Here is a 14,935-nt window from a genome sequence, read left to right as displayed (position 1 = left end):
CGGACGGACCCAGGTCCGGATCAGTAAGCCGGGGCTAGGGGACCGTAAGCGTTGCTGCTCCGCTGTAGTCCACGCCCCCTTCCTCCGCTCTGGCTACAGCCTCTGCGCAAAGAAACGTTTGGGGTTTCTGAAGAGCACCTAGCGCCGCCACCTCGCTTCTGCCAGAGATCCGGGCCAGATTGACGGAAGACACGGTTTCCTGGTGAGCCAGTCCCTCTCCCCTAGGCAACCCACACAACCCGGGGTCTGAAGATGCTGAGATCAATGTGGAATTTTCTGAAACGTCACAAAAAGAAATGCATCTTCCTGGGCACAGTCCTTGGAGGTGAGTGACAACATGGTTTTAGAAGGGGCCATTGGCAGAAAGGAGTGACAGGTGACATAAAACAGACAGGGCCCACTGATAGTAGTTCTGGATTTGTCGAAGGGATTGGCCCAACTGTCAAAAAGTTCTTTTATCTTCCCTCTCTGTGCCCTTTACCCCTCATTCTGACCCTGTCCTTTTTCCCTCACGGGCCTTCAGGAATCTACCCCCAATGAAGTTTATTTTCAAAGCACTATTCTCGTATAGATACATTGCCTTCCAATTCTCTTCTTTGCCTTCCTGATAGATTTTTCTTTCTGTTTGTCAACTCTGCTTTCAACCTTTCACACGAGTTTCGAAATATTCTAGGGCAATTAGCTTAAGTCTGCTCTTTGATGCGGTGTTTAAAGGTACATTAAAAACAGCATGTTGCTGTAAGGTATACAGTAGATAGTCTCCGTTCCCAAATTTTAAAATACAAAGTATGTATCAACACAATGCTTGACTGGGTTATTCTGCAGTGTTGCCAGGACTGGCAAGGTTGTGGTCATTGTCTTTTTGGTGATACAGTTGAGTTCACTGGCTGAGAGGAAAGTTAGAAACACCTAGGATAAAATATCATGATGCTGGAATTGTAACATTGTGGTAGAGCACTTGCCTAGGCTGACTGCGTTGGATCCCAGGGAACTAGCAGCACACACACACACACACACACACACACACACACACACACACACACTGCTTTAAACCCTTTGTCTTGGTAAGACAACCCTCAGTTCATAATTAAAGGTCTTTAAAGAAGGGAATCTTTTGAACAACACAAAAAGGAAGTTTAAAAAAATTAAGTTTTAAGAAATGTTATCACTATATATATATGTGTGTGTGTATGTATATATATATCTTAAATTATATCATAAAGTGACTTAAAATATTAGATCATTAATAAGGCAATGACCATGTTCTGCATATCTTTAAGGTATAGCACAAATGGCTAATAGTTAATAATCACCCTTAGGAAATATTCTATAGATAAAATATGTTTTATATTACCTCTATTCTCTAATAAATTGTACCCATATTGTAGAATACATATGTTGAAGATAAAGTCGTATGTGTCATGGAAGACATATTAAGAAAAATTTTTGCTCTACCTAAGTAAAGAAAATTGTCCCTAGCAATTTCAGAGAAGAGAGCCTAACCCTTATGGTTTATGAAGCAGTTAATGACAGATCAGAAATAGTCATAGGAGAAATTAAAGAGTATGTGGTTAAGTAATAAGTTTTTTTTGAAACTCTATTGAGAGCTTTATAATTGGAGATTAAGAGGAAGGGAAAAAACTGGGAGTGGTGGCACACACCCTCAATCCCAGCATTTGTAGGCAGAGGCAGGCAGCTCTCTGAGTGGAGGTGTGGTCTATACAGTGAGTTCCAGAATACCCAGAGCTTCATAATGAGACCCTGTCTCAAAAAACAGAAATAGGTAAACAGAAAACAAAACACAACAACAACAAAAGGGAGGGGGAAAGATTCAGAGGTGTAGTGGAAACACTGTTGGTTTTTAGCAAAATAGAAAGTTTTGAAATAGCTGAACTTAACCTTTTTTTGTACAGAGTTCATATTTTTCTGTATTTTGAGGAAATTCCTATCCTACATTTTAAGAAATATTTATTAAGTGATTATACTGCTGGGGACAGTATGATTGAATAGGTATAATATATGTATTTTTAATCATATATTTATTAGAGACTCACTGAATGTTGAACAGCATACTAAGTTCTTTCCAACTTCTGGAAATGACAGCAGGATACTTATTATTTGGCCATATTTTAAATGTAGAAACTAGAGTTCCCACACCCTAAGAAACTTGCTAAGAGTTTGAGTTACTAATAAGGAAATAAGAATTCAATCCCAAGTGTGTTAGATCCCAACACATATTATCATTCATTACTCTACTACTCTGCCTTAGCAGATTGTTTAATGTTTAAAGAATGAAGAGATAAGTAAAATACTGTTTACAGACCACGGTAGAGTTGAATACAGAGCCCAGTAGTATGCAGCAACCTGGAGTTACTTAAAATGAGGCAGATTTCACAAGAGGAGTGACACATTTTGAAAGCTGATTAAAGTGTTATTATGCATGATCAAAAGAGATATTTAGTGCTGGAAAAACACAGCAAGGCAGAACTTTGAGTTGTGTGGCTTCTAAAGTCAGAATTCCTTCTTCCCTACATTTCGGATGGTAATTGCTGCTTGTCCATTCACACAGTTTGACCGCTTGAGGCGGGAGAAGAACAGTGGTTCTCAAACTGTTTGATGGGAAATCTTTATACTATTAGAAATTAAGAGCCCCCCCCCAACAGCCTCCTGAATTCTATATCTACTTGAGAATTTAAGGTTAAAACCAAAGGTATTAGCTCATTTAAGGTAACAACAATAAGCCTATTAAATATTAATATGAAACATTTTTGGAAATTAGTGAGAAGAATGGCATTATTTTACAATTGCAAAGGTCTTTAGTTTGGCTTAACTGAAGAAAGCTAAATTCTCATCCCTTCTGTAGTCATGTATGATGCCTCCCATTAAATAGCTACTAAAATCCTCCAGTGAACACTCAGGATGCCAGTCCCAACATCTCAGTATGACACAAATATTTGTGGACCTCACGGATCCCTAAACTGACTCCAGGGATGCCAGGACCATACTTTGAAAACCACTGGATAAGCGAAAGTGTCACAGAACAGAGGAACTGGATTCCCACTTAATATCTGGTGATTTTTTAAAAGCACAGAACATGGAGTTATATCTTAAGCCTTGGAATTTTTAACCTCTTTAGGGATTTTTTTTTTTTTTTGTCATTTATCGACTTTCCGTTTGAACAAGAATAAGGCCTACTCTAACTCTACTGGGCTATAGTCTGGAGAGCATACATGGAAATAAAGTAATCCACACTGTGAATGCCTTCCTTACTATGCCATTGTGTGTAATGCGGGCAGGATCTGTGTGCACTTGCTTCTCAGTCTTTGCTATGGATGAAGACCATTTAAAGTGCTTCAGAAAAATATAGACTCCTTCCTTCAGATTCTATTTCTTCAGGTGTAGAGTATAGTTCAGGAACGCCTCAATGCTGAAATGGAGATGTCACCAAATGGACAAGTTCACTACTCAGCACTGAAAAAAGATTGAAATAGAATGCAAACATTAGAAATTGGGAATCTGCTTGATTGGAAGCAATGTTGATGGATTATTTTCAAATTGTTATTGAAAGTAGTTGTGCTATAGGAACTTTTCTCCCGGAAGACAAAACTAAGAGATGGTTTTAAAACAAATGATTTATACAAAGATATTTTGCTTAACTGGCCATGAAAGGAAACATCAAAACATTTTCGCTTTTTTTTTTTTTTGGTATTTAGTAGATATTTTAATTGCTAATAATGAAGATTATAGCTACAGAGGAAATTTACAGCTATTTGATTTTACACATGAAAAAGATGTCTATGCAGAGGAGTAAGCTGCCTGCTCCAAGTCACCTCACCAGCTGGCTGGTTCACGTCACATTGCCAGTGAAGCGGAGGCAGTCCTAAGTCTGTCTTAGCTAATGGCAGTTTTCTTTCTTTCATTAGTGTTTCCTAGAGAAACATTAGAAGAAGTCAGTTTGTGATTTTTATATATGAGATCTTAAGTGAACTAGACCTTGACTCGAAATATCAGTGCTAACTCAAGAAAGACAGTTTGTCTAGGACTTAAGCCCAATTTCATGTGTGACTTTTCTAGGGCTTCCATAATGAAACCTACCAAGTGAGAAACTTACAAAACTAAAATTCATCTTATACTTTTGAAGTTAATAGTCCTGATCAAGGTGTCTGTGGGGTTTGTTCCTTCCGTCCTGTGAAAGGGATCCTACTAGGCTGTGCCATGTGGTGGCCATCTTGTTTCACACTGGCTTCTGCAACTGAATACTGACTGCTGGAAAGCCACAGAGAACTTCCAGAAGCCTTCAAATTGTCTTTCCTTTGTACATATCTCTGTCTACCTTTTACCTTCCTCTCAGGACTGGCCGTGTGGGATTGAGGCCCACTGATCTCACTTTGTATTGACCTTTTGTTCTCAGGTTCAGTATATCAGCCTGTGGCACGGGACAGCAGTGCACACAATTAAGCCCATTCTAGCTTTAGCTAGAATATACTGCACTTACCAAGTAAAGAGTGTCACATCAACGATTCATTTTGCAACATAACTTGAGAGATAATAATCACTGTGTGTGTAACCTTCAGTAATATGTTATGGAGATAAGGTACAAGCAGTATGTTCAGAACTAGGTGAACCAGAATTGCCTGTTGGAGGGTCACTTTGCTAAATTTAAGTCAGTTTCTTCATTCTCTTGGGATCTTTGTGGTGAGGGAAGGGGAATAGGTTCTCACAGTATATCCCAGGTTCCCCTCAAAATGGTAAAAAGCCCTCCTGCCTCAACTGGACTTATGGGCATGAGCCCCATATGCCTCTCTTATTCTAATGGCTGTGCTGCTGTGATGTTACAGAAAAGACAGCCAATGAACAGCATTTATTGATTTCTCTTTGCTCTTGGAGCTTAATTATAATGCATGTATTTGTATGTGTAGTAACAACAACCATACTATTCCTATTCAGCACACAATTTTATGGAACCATCTAAAGATATATAACATCTTAAATCATCCACAACATCTGATTTAGTGAAAATAATTTAGGATATATTTGCTTTGCAGCTCCTGATGTCTACCTTGTCCTTGCTTGTGAGAAACGGACCTAATCCAACTATGTTAGGCATAATTCTTGAGGCCTTTTAGGAGATAGTATAAGCCCCAGACAGAGGAGATAAATGAATGATGGTTAGCCCTCTGAGCCCTTGCTGCTAGGATTTATAATGAAATCAAGCTCTGGCACACATTGATACTTATTAGCAAACAAAAATGAAACAATAACACAGCCTCTTCTATAAGCTTGTTGAATTCTGACCTTTGGCACTATGACAAAATCATGTACCCAAAACAAAGGCAACTCTGTCATTGCTGTAACTTGTTGGATTTGGAGGACTTTTCTGGGTTCCAGGTTAAGCCATCCCTGAGGAAAAAGGCCTTGCGTCCATGTTTATAGAAATGGTACTAAAATGTTTCAGCTCATCAAGTTCTTAAACGCTTACTGAAATAGTCCGTGAATCCACTTCTACTATCCATTGTACTGTTTAGTAAACCCTCTGATGCCAATCCGAGATAGTTAGTTAAAACAAGCCATCTTGTGTGGGGGACTGCCTGAGGAAAGTAGTGGAGCAGCAGGAGTGGAGAGAAGTGAGAGTGGGGAGCAGGGCAGTGGTGACTGTGATCTCAGTGCGCTGTTACATGTGTGGAACTGACCAAAATAAAGGAGATTCGACTGCCGCTGCATCCTCATCACGTTTAACACTGAATGCTCATCAGATTCCCAGTTAAGAAAACCAATGGCTGGTTGGGGATTTAGCTCAGTGGTAGAGCGCTTGCCTAGGAAGCGCAAGGCCCTGGGTTCGGTCCCCAGCTCCGAAAAAAAAGAACCAAAAAAAAAAAAAAAAAAAAAGAAAACCAATGGCTACTCACCCAGTAGATGACAAAAATGCACCCCCTTACATCCTGTGCTGAAGACCACACAACCCTGCCATATTTTACACCGTTGTGTTACGGTGCTGTCTTCCTGTTTCCTTTGTCATTTGAATTAGTAGTTTGTAGACAGCGTAAGTTATATTTTCTTATTTTCTCAGATGTTTTTCTAATACAGGGGTGGATAAATGCATGTCTTCCTGACGATATACCCTTCTCTCATTCCTTTAAATCTTTTACTGTAGAGATTTTTAAAGTTATGTGGCCATTGACGACAACATGGAAAATATAGAAAAGCAAACACAATCGCAATTATCACAGTTTATCTTACTTTAGAAATTAAGTATGTACTTTTCTGTGTATCTGTTCCATTAAAACACAGACTTCCTGGATGTTATTTTATCACCTAATAGTATGAGGTAGATCTTTCCTCGACTCATTAACTATTTAGCAATGTGGTTTTTAATAACTACATAAGATACCATTATGTGAACAGATCATAATTTATTTAAATAACCCTCCGTTGCTGAATGTTTAGAATATTTTCAATTAACTATTAAAGATGCTGCCAGACTTTATAAATCCAATGCCTTTCTGCTTCTTGTCTGTTAATGTCTTCTTTTTTTACTAGCTATATTAAAATATATTATATGCATGTAAAATAAATAAATAAATATATAAGTAAACACTGTATCTCCTTTCCCTTTTCAGTTCTTTAATAAAAGTCTTTTAGAAACTGTATTTTCAGCTTGTCCCTAGTATCAACCTCATGATTTAATCAAAAGTGCTTAAAATATTGGTTAGAATTTTTAGTACTCCAGTTAATATACTACTTTGTTTTGTTTTGTTTTGTTTTGTTTTTTAAATGACTTTTAGGAGTCTATATCCTGGGAAAATATGGACAGAAAAAACTTAGAGAAATACAAGAAAGAGAAGCTGCAGAGTACATTGCCCAAGCTCGGCGACAGTACCATTTTGAAAGTAACCAGAGGACTTGCAATATGACAGGTAAGCAGACGCATATATGTATCTATGTTAAAGTGCTTGTTGGTTTGTATTAATTCATAGCCTCAGGCTCCAGTGTATGGGAAAGATGAGGAACGTGTGATAAACCTACCCAATAGTCCTGTTAACAGAGATACGTAATTTCCACGTGAATTTTTAAAGCCGTATAAATACTCACTTATGCATTCATTCAGCAGATATTCACAGTGCCTGCCCCTGAGTGAGTAGGCAGTAAACAGAGTAAGATCCCCTGAGCTCCAGCAGGTTCTAGTGGAAAGACAGCAAACAGCACAAAGGTAACCTTAGGCTGCAGTGGACCCAGTACAGAAAGGAAAGCTGGGAGGAGTGGACACCTCTGCAGAGTGTGGTCGGGGGCTCGTGCCTCTGACCAGATGGCCTGTGCTGTAAAGTCTCATGGTACAATATGGAGAGAAAATGCCTGAGAGGAGAACATGCTAGAAACATTACAAGAACAGCACACAGGCACTGCAGCAAGGGAAAGCAGATGAGTGCTAGGAAGCAAAGCTGTGGAGAAAGGCCTGACCCACCCATGCGGCCTCGTAGGTCACAGCACAGAGCCCAAAGCCTATTAGGTCTCCAGCAGGACACTGTAGGACATAAGCATTCCGCGACAGTGTCTGCTCAATCACTTAATTAATGGTAATAATGTAACTACCAGAGCCAGAAACCTACTGGGAAAAGGCCACAATACAGTCAGTCTGCTCAGTTTGAAGAGAGTAAGGAGTTAGGTTCTAACTGGGGTGATGCCTGGAAAACCAGTTTCTCAAATCTACGTCAAGTCTGCTCCTTCTACTGTTTAAAGCCTGTTTTTTCTCTCTGACATTTCTTTAAAGGCTACCTTAGAGGGAATTTACAAAGCTCAGTGTATCTCATTCCGCTCTACGAGTAGGCTTTTCTCTAGATCCGAGAGGACCTTATTGCTAGCTCACTTACCTCACGTTATAGAGGAAAAGCTAAGGTCAAAGAGAAGATAAGTTCACAGCTATATGCGAGTTTATTTTTGGGTTTATATAGGGTTCTGTGAAACCCTATTCAGAAGTACTGGCCATAATGACAGCGCATGCGCACAGCCAGGATGACTGGGGCTCTCGGGAGGCTGATACCACCAGATCAGTTTCCAGTTTAAGTTGTATAATCTGTGTTCTTTGGGCTAATCTGAACCTCAGCTCTTCCTGTAAAATGACCTTTATAAAACTTCCTTCAGAAATGTATTGTGAAGGACCCGGGATATAGCTCAGCTGGTGATGGTGCTTGCCTAGCACGCACAAAGCCCTGGAGTTTGATCCACGTCCTAGCACTTGGGACACTTAGGCAGGAGGACTGTTTGATGGCAGCAGGGCCATATAGCTAGTCCCTGTTTAAAGTAGAGAAGTAGTGTGTGAGAAGACAGTGAGATTCCCCACATAAGATGCTTGGCACATAGACACTTGGCGCGTGGACTTAAAAATCACCTTGAACATGCGGTGCTACTGAGGACATGTCAGTGAGTGGTGAGAGAGTGTGAAGTCTGCTTCAGATGATTGTGCAAGTTTTCACAAAATAGTAAAAGGTCACTTTTGGGATCTCAAAATACCTCTCACTTTGGCAAAACCCTGTGTCATATTGCGCCTCCCAGAATCAAATGGGAAGATGTACAAGCAATGCTTGGGGGAAATGCCTATGAAGAATAGTAGAGAGGGAGGAGGATCAGGAAAGAAGGTCTCTGACACTTGGGGAAGGAAGAAGTGGAGGTAAGAAATACCAGAGCCAGGCACAGTGGTCCATACTTTTAGCCCCAGAGACTAACAGAAGGCAGAGACAAACAGTTCTTTATGGGTTCAAGGCCAACCATGTTCCAATACAGCTATAGTGAGACTGTGTCTAAAAAATTAAAAGCTTGAAATGATTCTTCCCAGTCTAAGAAAGCTTGGTGAGTTACCAGGTCCAGTTCCCGGGTAGAGGAGTTCCCACAAGAGTACTCATGGGCTAAGAGATGTGAACACAGTAATGAATCTGCTGCTTCATTTCACTGCTCTTAGAAGGTGGAGCTGACGCATGTCGTGACCACCACAACCCTCAGCAGATACCAGACTGCAGACAATTAAAAATGAAGGTAAAATACAAGTTCTCTAAAAAGCTTGACAAACTAACTTCCTGGTATGCATTTACAAGAGGATGCAAATAATGTGATTAGCCCTCTGACTTAGAAATCTTTGATGGGCAGACCGTCGGCATGGAGGGCTTCAGTTTTCATCCAGGAGAGGTTAATGTCAGTTTATGAGGGAATGCTTCAGGGGTTTATCCTTTTCCTTTCTTGACTGAGAATTTACTGAAGACTGAGGAGAGAAGCTCATTACATTTACACATGGCCTGATGTTTATTTGTGTAACTGATATCACTAATAAAGTTTCAGAATACAAAATACATTTTGTTTTTTGGACTGTGATAGATGAATTTTTTTGTGTGATGAGTCAATTTTACAGATTCAGAATGATGCATAGTATTTAATGAACATTGGAAATTCAAACTGAAAATAAACTGTAATGAACAAACAGTACATTATGACTTCTAGAAATACTAACTTCAGTAATTGGACTGTAGTAATGAATTGTGTGGTTTGGGTAGAGGATCACAGTATACTATGTGGTAGTCAAGATAGTGCATCCCTGCCTCTTACTTGCTAAGAAGATTCTAGATTATGTCTTTAGAACGCTCTCCCAAAAAAGAACGGTAACAGTAGCTTAGGCTATTTCCATGAGTGAGTCAGTACTTTTGTAAATGTTGTAAGTACCTCAATCCCCACAGCAGTCCTACAGGACAGGCCCTGAGTTACCTTCAACTTACAGATGAGAAAACGGAAGTACAGGTTCCAGCCTACACAGCTTCTGCAATCTGTGTCTGGATCAGAAATGTTTAGCATAGTGGTGGAGAGATGGCTCAGAAGTTAAGAACTCAGAGGACCTGTGTTTGGTTCCCAGCATCCACATGGCAGCTCATAATCATGTCTAACTCTAGCAGCAGAGCATGCAACGACCTTTTCTGACCTCCACTGGCTCCTACACATACACTGTACATGGATATACATTCAGGCATGCACACACATACATGTGAAATAAATAGAATTTTTTAAAATGTTGTAGAGAACAGACGACTGAGGACACAGAAGTTTATCTGCTCAGTGTTCATACAGATGGCTGGGGGAACAGGATAATCAGAAAGACTTTTCAAATTAGGTTGTTACACCCCATAATTGTCAAACTAGCTCTCCATGAACTCCATTTTCTGAATATAGGCCTTTTTATTTGTTTGTTTCTAAGGTAGCTTACACTTTCCCCTTATTAGTCATGAAAAATTGATTCCAAAATCTGAGGATGTTCAACTAGTCCATTAAGTGACATAGCATTTTCAGTGGCCTGTAGTTACCTGTCTGTACACTTGGAATCACTTCTAGAGTACATTCACTGTAATAAAATGTGAGTGGCGGTTGGTGTGCTGTTTAGGGGATAATACCAAGGAAAAAGAAGGCACATGTCCAATATAGACACGATTTTCGAATATTTTAGTCTGCAATTGTTTGAATCTGTACGTGCAAAGTCTACAGATACAGGGACTGTCTAGACATATACCAAGCCACATATACCAAGGTGACATTCTCATGTTTGAGCCCCTTCTTTAGCTAATGATCTCAACAGTCTAAGAAGTTAAAATATGCAGGGTGAGGTCGTTTACTGCAACTCCAGGGTGTGCAAGATGAGGAAGTGAAGTGTTGGGCAGCAGAGAGCCTGACATTTCCCGTATAGGATTTTCTGTCTCATCAAGACAGAAGAGCTGTACACTCAACTTTGACCTTTAGAGGGTGCTATTTGTGATCTCTTGGGGTTTGCTTTGTTTGTGCTTTTTGTTTTTTAATCATTACTTGTCTCATGCTAGAAACCCCTCTTAATTTCTTCCTGTGCTTGTCCTCTGCCCCCTGTAGAGACTCGGGGTAGCTCCCGTGGCTCTGTTCATACTTTCCCCATAGAGTCCTGAATCTCCCTTTGTCTTCACATTCTTCCCAGGAGTGACAGGTAATGCCACAGCCATTAGCAAAACCCAAACAGACCTGGGAGCACTCAAAGTTTAGACGGACGCACTTATGTGCTTATTATAATAAACATGGTCTTCTAGTATAAGCAATATTTTCCTAGAATTATGAATATGAGACAAAAGGTATGACTATAAAATTGGTTGTTTTTATTTAATCAGAAATAAATTTACATTGGAGTTTTGGAGAGTATAGAAAGAAAGGAAAAGGGGTTATCTATAAACCATAGTTCAGAGAGCCCCCTGTTAACAGGAGGGACAGTCTTTCCATCCTGTCTTCTTCTTGCTCTTGTTTGCATCGCTCTGATTATGATATGATAATGTTGCAGTTAACATAAGCAGATCATGGTTTATTGGTGTGTAGTGGTTGTATATACTTAGTAGTAATAATTGGAACCCTCTACCCTGGAGAGTTCCCCCCAACGCTTGCAAGTTGCTATTACTATTGTGTAGCCTAAAACAGTATGAATATCTCAATGACTGTGTTCATGCCATGTGTAAGTGTCTTTTTTTTCTGTTTGTGGGACAGTGCTGTCCATGCTGCCAACACTGAGAGAGGCCTTAATGCAGCAGCTCAACTCGGAGAGTCTGACAGCTTTGTTGAAAAACAGGTAAAAGCACGCTATGTTCTTTGGCTTATTGGAATGCTGTCAATGGTTGTAGAATGAGCTAAGTACTTTAATGCATTCCTGTTTCCTTATTTTTAAATTAAAACTTAAAAATACATGTCATTTAATCCATATTTAATTTTATTTAAACTCTCGTTACGCAAATCATATGGAACAATAATATGTGTTGTCTTTATGTGAATATTTTCTATCATTTTACATTACTCAATAGTTTATTATTGAGTACTTATAGACTATATCCCTGCAGCAGAAATCTAAAACTAAAAATCTTTCTGTTCAATATTGCACCTCTCATAGTGCTAGCAGTGTAGGAGAGTGTTTTAGAGAAGGACCATGACTCTATAAGTAAGTGGCTGATGATAGACAGTATAACATGAGCTATGATACTGACAGGTTATTGGGGCAGTTCAGAGAGCACCACCTGCATACATAACCTAATGTGTGGTGTGTGTCTTGCACATAGGCATCAGAAATTAAATTCTGTGCTACACTGAGGAGCGTTCCAGTAACAAATGACTGCTGCTTTGGATAATGTCCAAAATATGGACAGTGGTGGTTTCAATAAGTAAATTTTATGGCTGGAAGGGAAGAAGGGAGGGAGGGAGGGAGGGAGGAAGGAAGGAAGAGAAAGGACAGTGAGAGGAGAGAGACACAGGTGAGGAGGGAACTCCAGGAACCTATACATGTCCATGCTCACCACTGAGTTACACTCCCAAACCAAGTAAATCTTAATCAAGTGGTTTATCTGAAATATTTTCTTGACTATAATGGCCTCAAGTAGCAAGGCAGAAAGTACTATTTGCAATTCTGTGGCAATCCTGGTGCTAGGAGCCTTCCACACCTGCGTGCTCTCATGTGATTTTCACAATATATCAGTGAGCCAGATGTTATCATCTGGATTTTGCAAGCAGAAACTAAGTACTGAGGCAGGTTAGGCAGCAAACTTGTGGACTTTTGTCTTCTGTTCTATAATCCTGAGATTGGACTCACATGAGTTAAACATTTTGCCACTTAGCTCAGAGAATGCTTCCCAAAATAATAATGAGCATATATTAAAACTTTTTATCTGATTCAAATAGAATACCAGTGGCAGGTGATTTGTCATTCTTAGAAATAGACTGAATTTAATCTCCACTTTACAGATGTAAAGTATGGCTTATAAATTACTATGTATAATTATATAAGAAGATATATGAACAAATAAATCACAGGCAAAAAGCAACTAATTACTGCTTGAATGTGCATAAATAAAGGACAGAAAACAGCTGTGATTGTCTTAGACGTTAGTCTTATTAAGAGGCAAAGACAGATTTAAATTGAGTTGGCCTTTTATATAAAAAAACAACAGAAGGATAGCAGGTGAGCGTGGTGACTTTCCTCCTCTTCAGCAGGCGTCTCCACAAAGATCTCCACTCCAGACGCTTAGGAGAGCTGCTCTTCGCCTCTTCAGGCCTTCAACTCAGTCTCCAGCACTAGGAAACAGACAAACGAAAACCTAATAAAATACATTTCGGCTTAAGGCATTGAATTGACAAGCAAAGGGAAATTGGTTAAACATAGAACAATTCAAACATATTAATTCCAGGGTAAAATAAATTCTAAAAGAAAATACAGGAGTTTAGAAAAGGGTTGATTTTTTGGGGATTTAGCTCAGTGGTAGAGCGCTTGCCTAGGAAGTGCAAGGCCCTGGGTTCGGTCCCCAGCTCCGAAAAAAAGAACCAAAAAAAAAAAAAAAAAAAAAAAGAAAAGAAAAGGATTGATTTTGCAAAATCCTGTGAAAACTTAACTCAGTACACAAGAAGGTAAATTTCTTAAATTCCAGAGTTTAAGACGAATTGTAGTCTTCACTCAGTGCTTATAATTATGTACCTTAATGTCATTTCCTTGCTTTCCTTGTACTTCGTAATTAGTTTTGCAATTTATCGGTGTCCATTTGAAAAACATTTGTATAAAACAGACTAACAAGGCCTACCAGGTGACAGTCGCTTTTATAATCCAGTCATCTCTGGTTTCATAGAACCGGCCAGGCGAGCTGGTTTTCTTTTTGAACTCATTTGTTTGTAACTGATGAGGGATAAACAAATGATCTGATAGCTTTGTTTCGGCAGGCGCATGATAGCAGAAAGGAGCCATCGTTGCTTGGGCATCTGGCAGGGAACCTCAGACATCCTCATCACAAGCAGTAGAGTGCTTGGCAAGCACTGACCTAAGCTTTAGGGAGATTTGTATTTCAGTGACACCACAGAGACAAGCCGCGTTTAACCTGAAGTAGATATCCACTTGAAGATTATTTTGAAGAAAATCTACACGGATAGTACTTTCCCTGTTCTGTGTGATTTGAAATCAGAATTACTTGAAAAGATAATTTTGTGTGTGTGTGTGTGTGTGTGTGTGTGTGTGTGTGTACACACGCACACGTACACGCATGCACATATTTTGTTTTGTTTGTTTTCTGATCCTGAGAACCAGGACCTCAGACATAATGGTCAAGGGTTGTACCACTGAGCTACATTGAACCCTCAGGTGAAGATTTAAACCTACAGGCACAGTCTGCTTATGATGATTATCAGTGCAGTTCTCCCTCGGTCGTTCACTCTGTCTCACCCACCAAGTCCCCCACATGAAATAAGGTTCCAGTTCCTGTGCTCCAGTCTGCCCCTTTACAGATTACTTCTAAGGACTTCCTACCTTCTAGTAATGGCTCGGCTTTAATTGTAATAACTCTAAATTTTTAAGGTCTAATTCACTGTTTAATTACACGGGGGTGGGTAGTATGTGCATGTGAGTCCTGGTGCCTGAAAAAGCATCAGATGGAGCTGGAACTGTCATTACTGCCCGTGTGAGCCACCAGTGAGACACCGAGACCCAAGCTCAGGGCCTCTGGAAGGTAGAGTGTTCTCTCAACCTCTGAGCCCTGTCCACCCTGTAACTGAACTTCTTATTGAAACACAGATTTATGTCCCATTACAATAAGGATTATTGGCCTATATTTTGTTTCTTTGTGTTCTAGTAAATAATTTTCATTCTATTCTATAAAAATATTTATGGCAAATTGAAAGCAGTGAGAATATCGTTCTTTGACATAGGTGCTCTGAAAATACTGCCTTCTCTCTACATAGTGCAGTCACACAGTGCGGTGCTATACGTCACTCAAGATGCTTTTATTACATTCATTTACTTATTTATTATTTTATTATTACTTTATTTATGTTTTTCAAGATAGGGTTTCTCTACGTAGCCTAGGCTGCCCTAGAATTTTCCAACTCACCCACCTCTTCCTCCCAAGTGTTGTTATTAAAGGTGTGTGCCATG

The 14,935-nt window shown here is 39.6% G+C and overlaps 1 protein-coding gene across 2 annotated transcripts in view; it reads left to right on the top strand.

Annotated features, from left to right (window-relative positions):
* The first annotated feature begins 22 nt into the window (after positions 1-22).
* Positions 23-14,935, top strand: part of Pex3 (peroxisomal biogenesis factor 3) — a 42,127-nt gene continuing 27,214 nt past the window's right edge. The window contains exons 1-3 of one of the 2 annotated variants that reach the window (XR_015643326.1): positions 23-325; positions 6,783-6,914; positions 11,524-11,605. Coding sequence is in view for 1 of the 2 variants with exons in the window: in NM_031350.2 (NP_112640.1) it covers positions 253-325; positions 6,783-6,914; positions 11,524-11,605 (287 nt within the window). In the remaining variant the exon portion in view is untranslated. 2 annotated transcript variants of the gene reach the window in all.

The sequence above is a fragment of the Rattus norvegicus genome, chromosome 1 (assembly GCF_021556685.1).
Source record: "Rattus norvegicus strain SHRSP/BbbUtx chromosome 1, alternate assembly SHRSP_T2T, whole genome shotgun sequence".
Classification (NCBI taxonomy): domain Eukaryota; kingdom Metazoa; phylum Chordata; class Mammalia; order Rodentia; family Muridae; genus Rattus; species Rattus norvegicus.
This window is presented reverse-complemented; position numbering and strand designations above follow the sequence as displayed.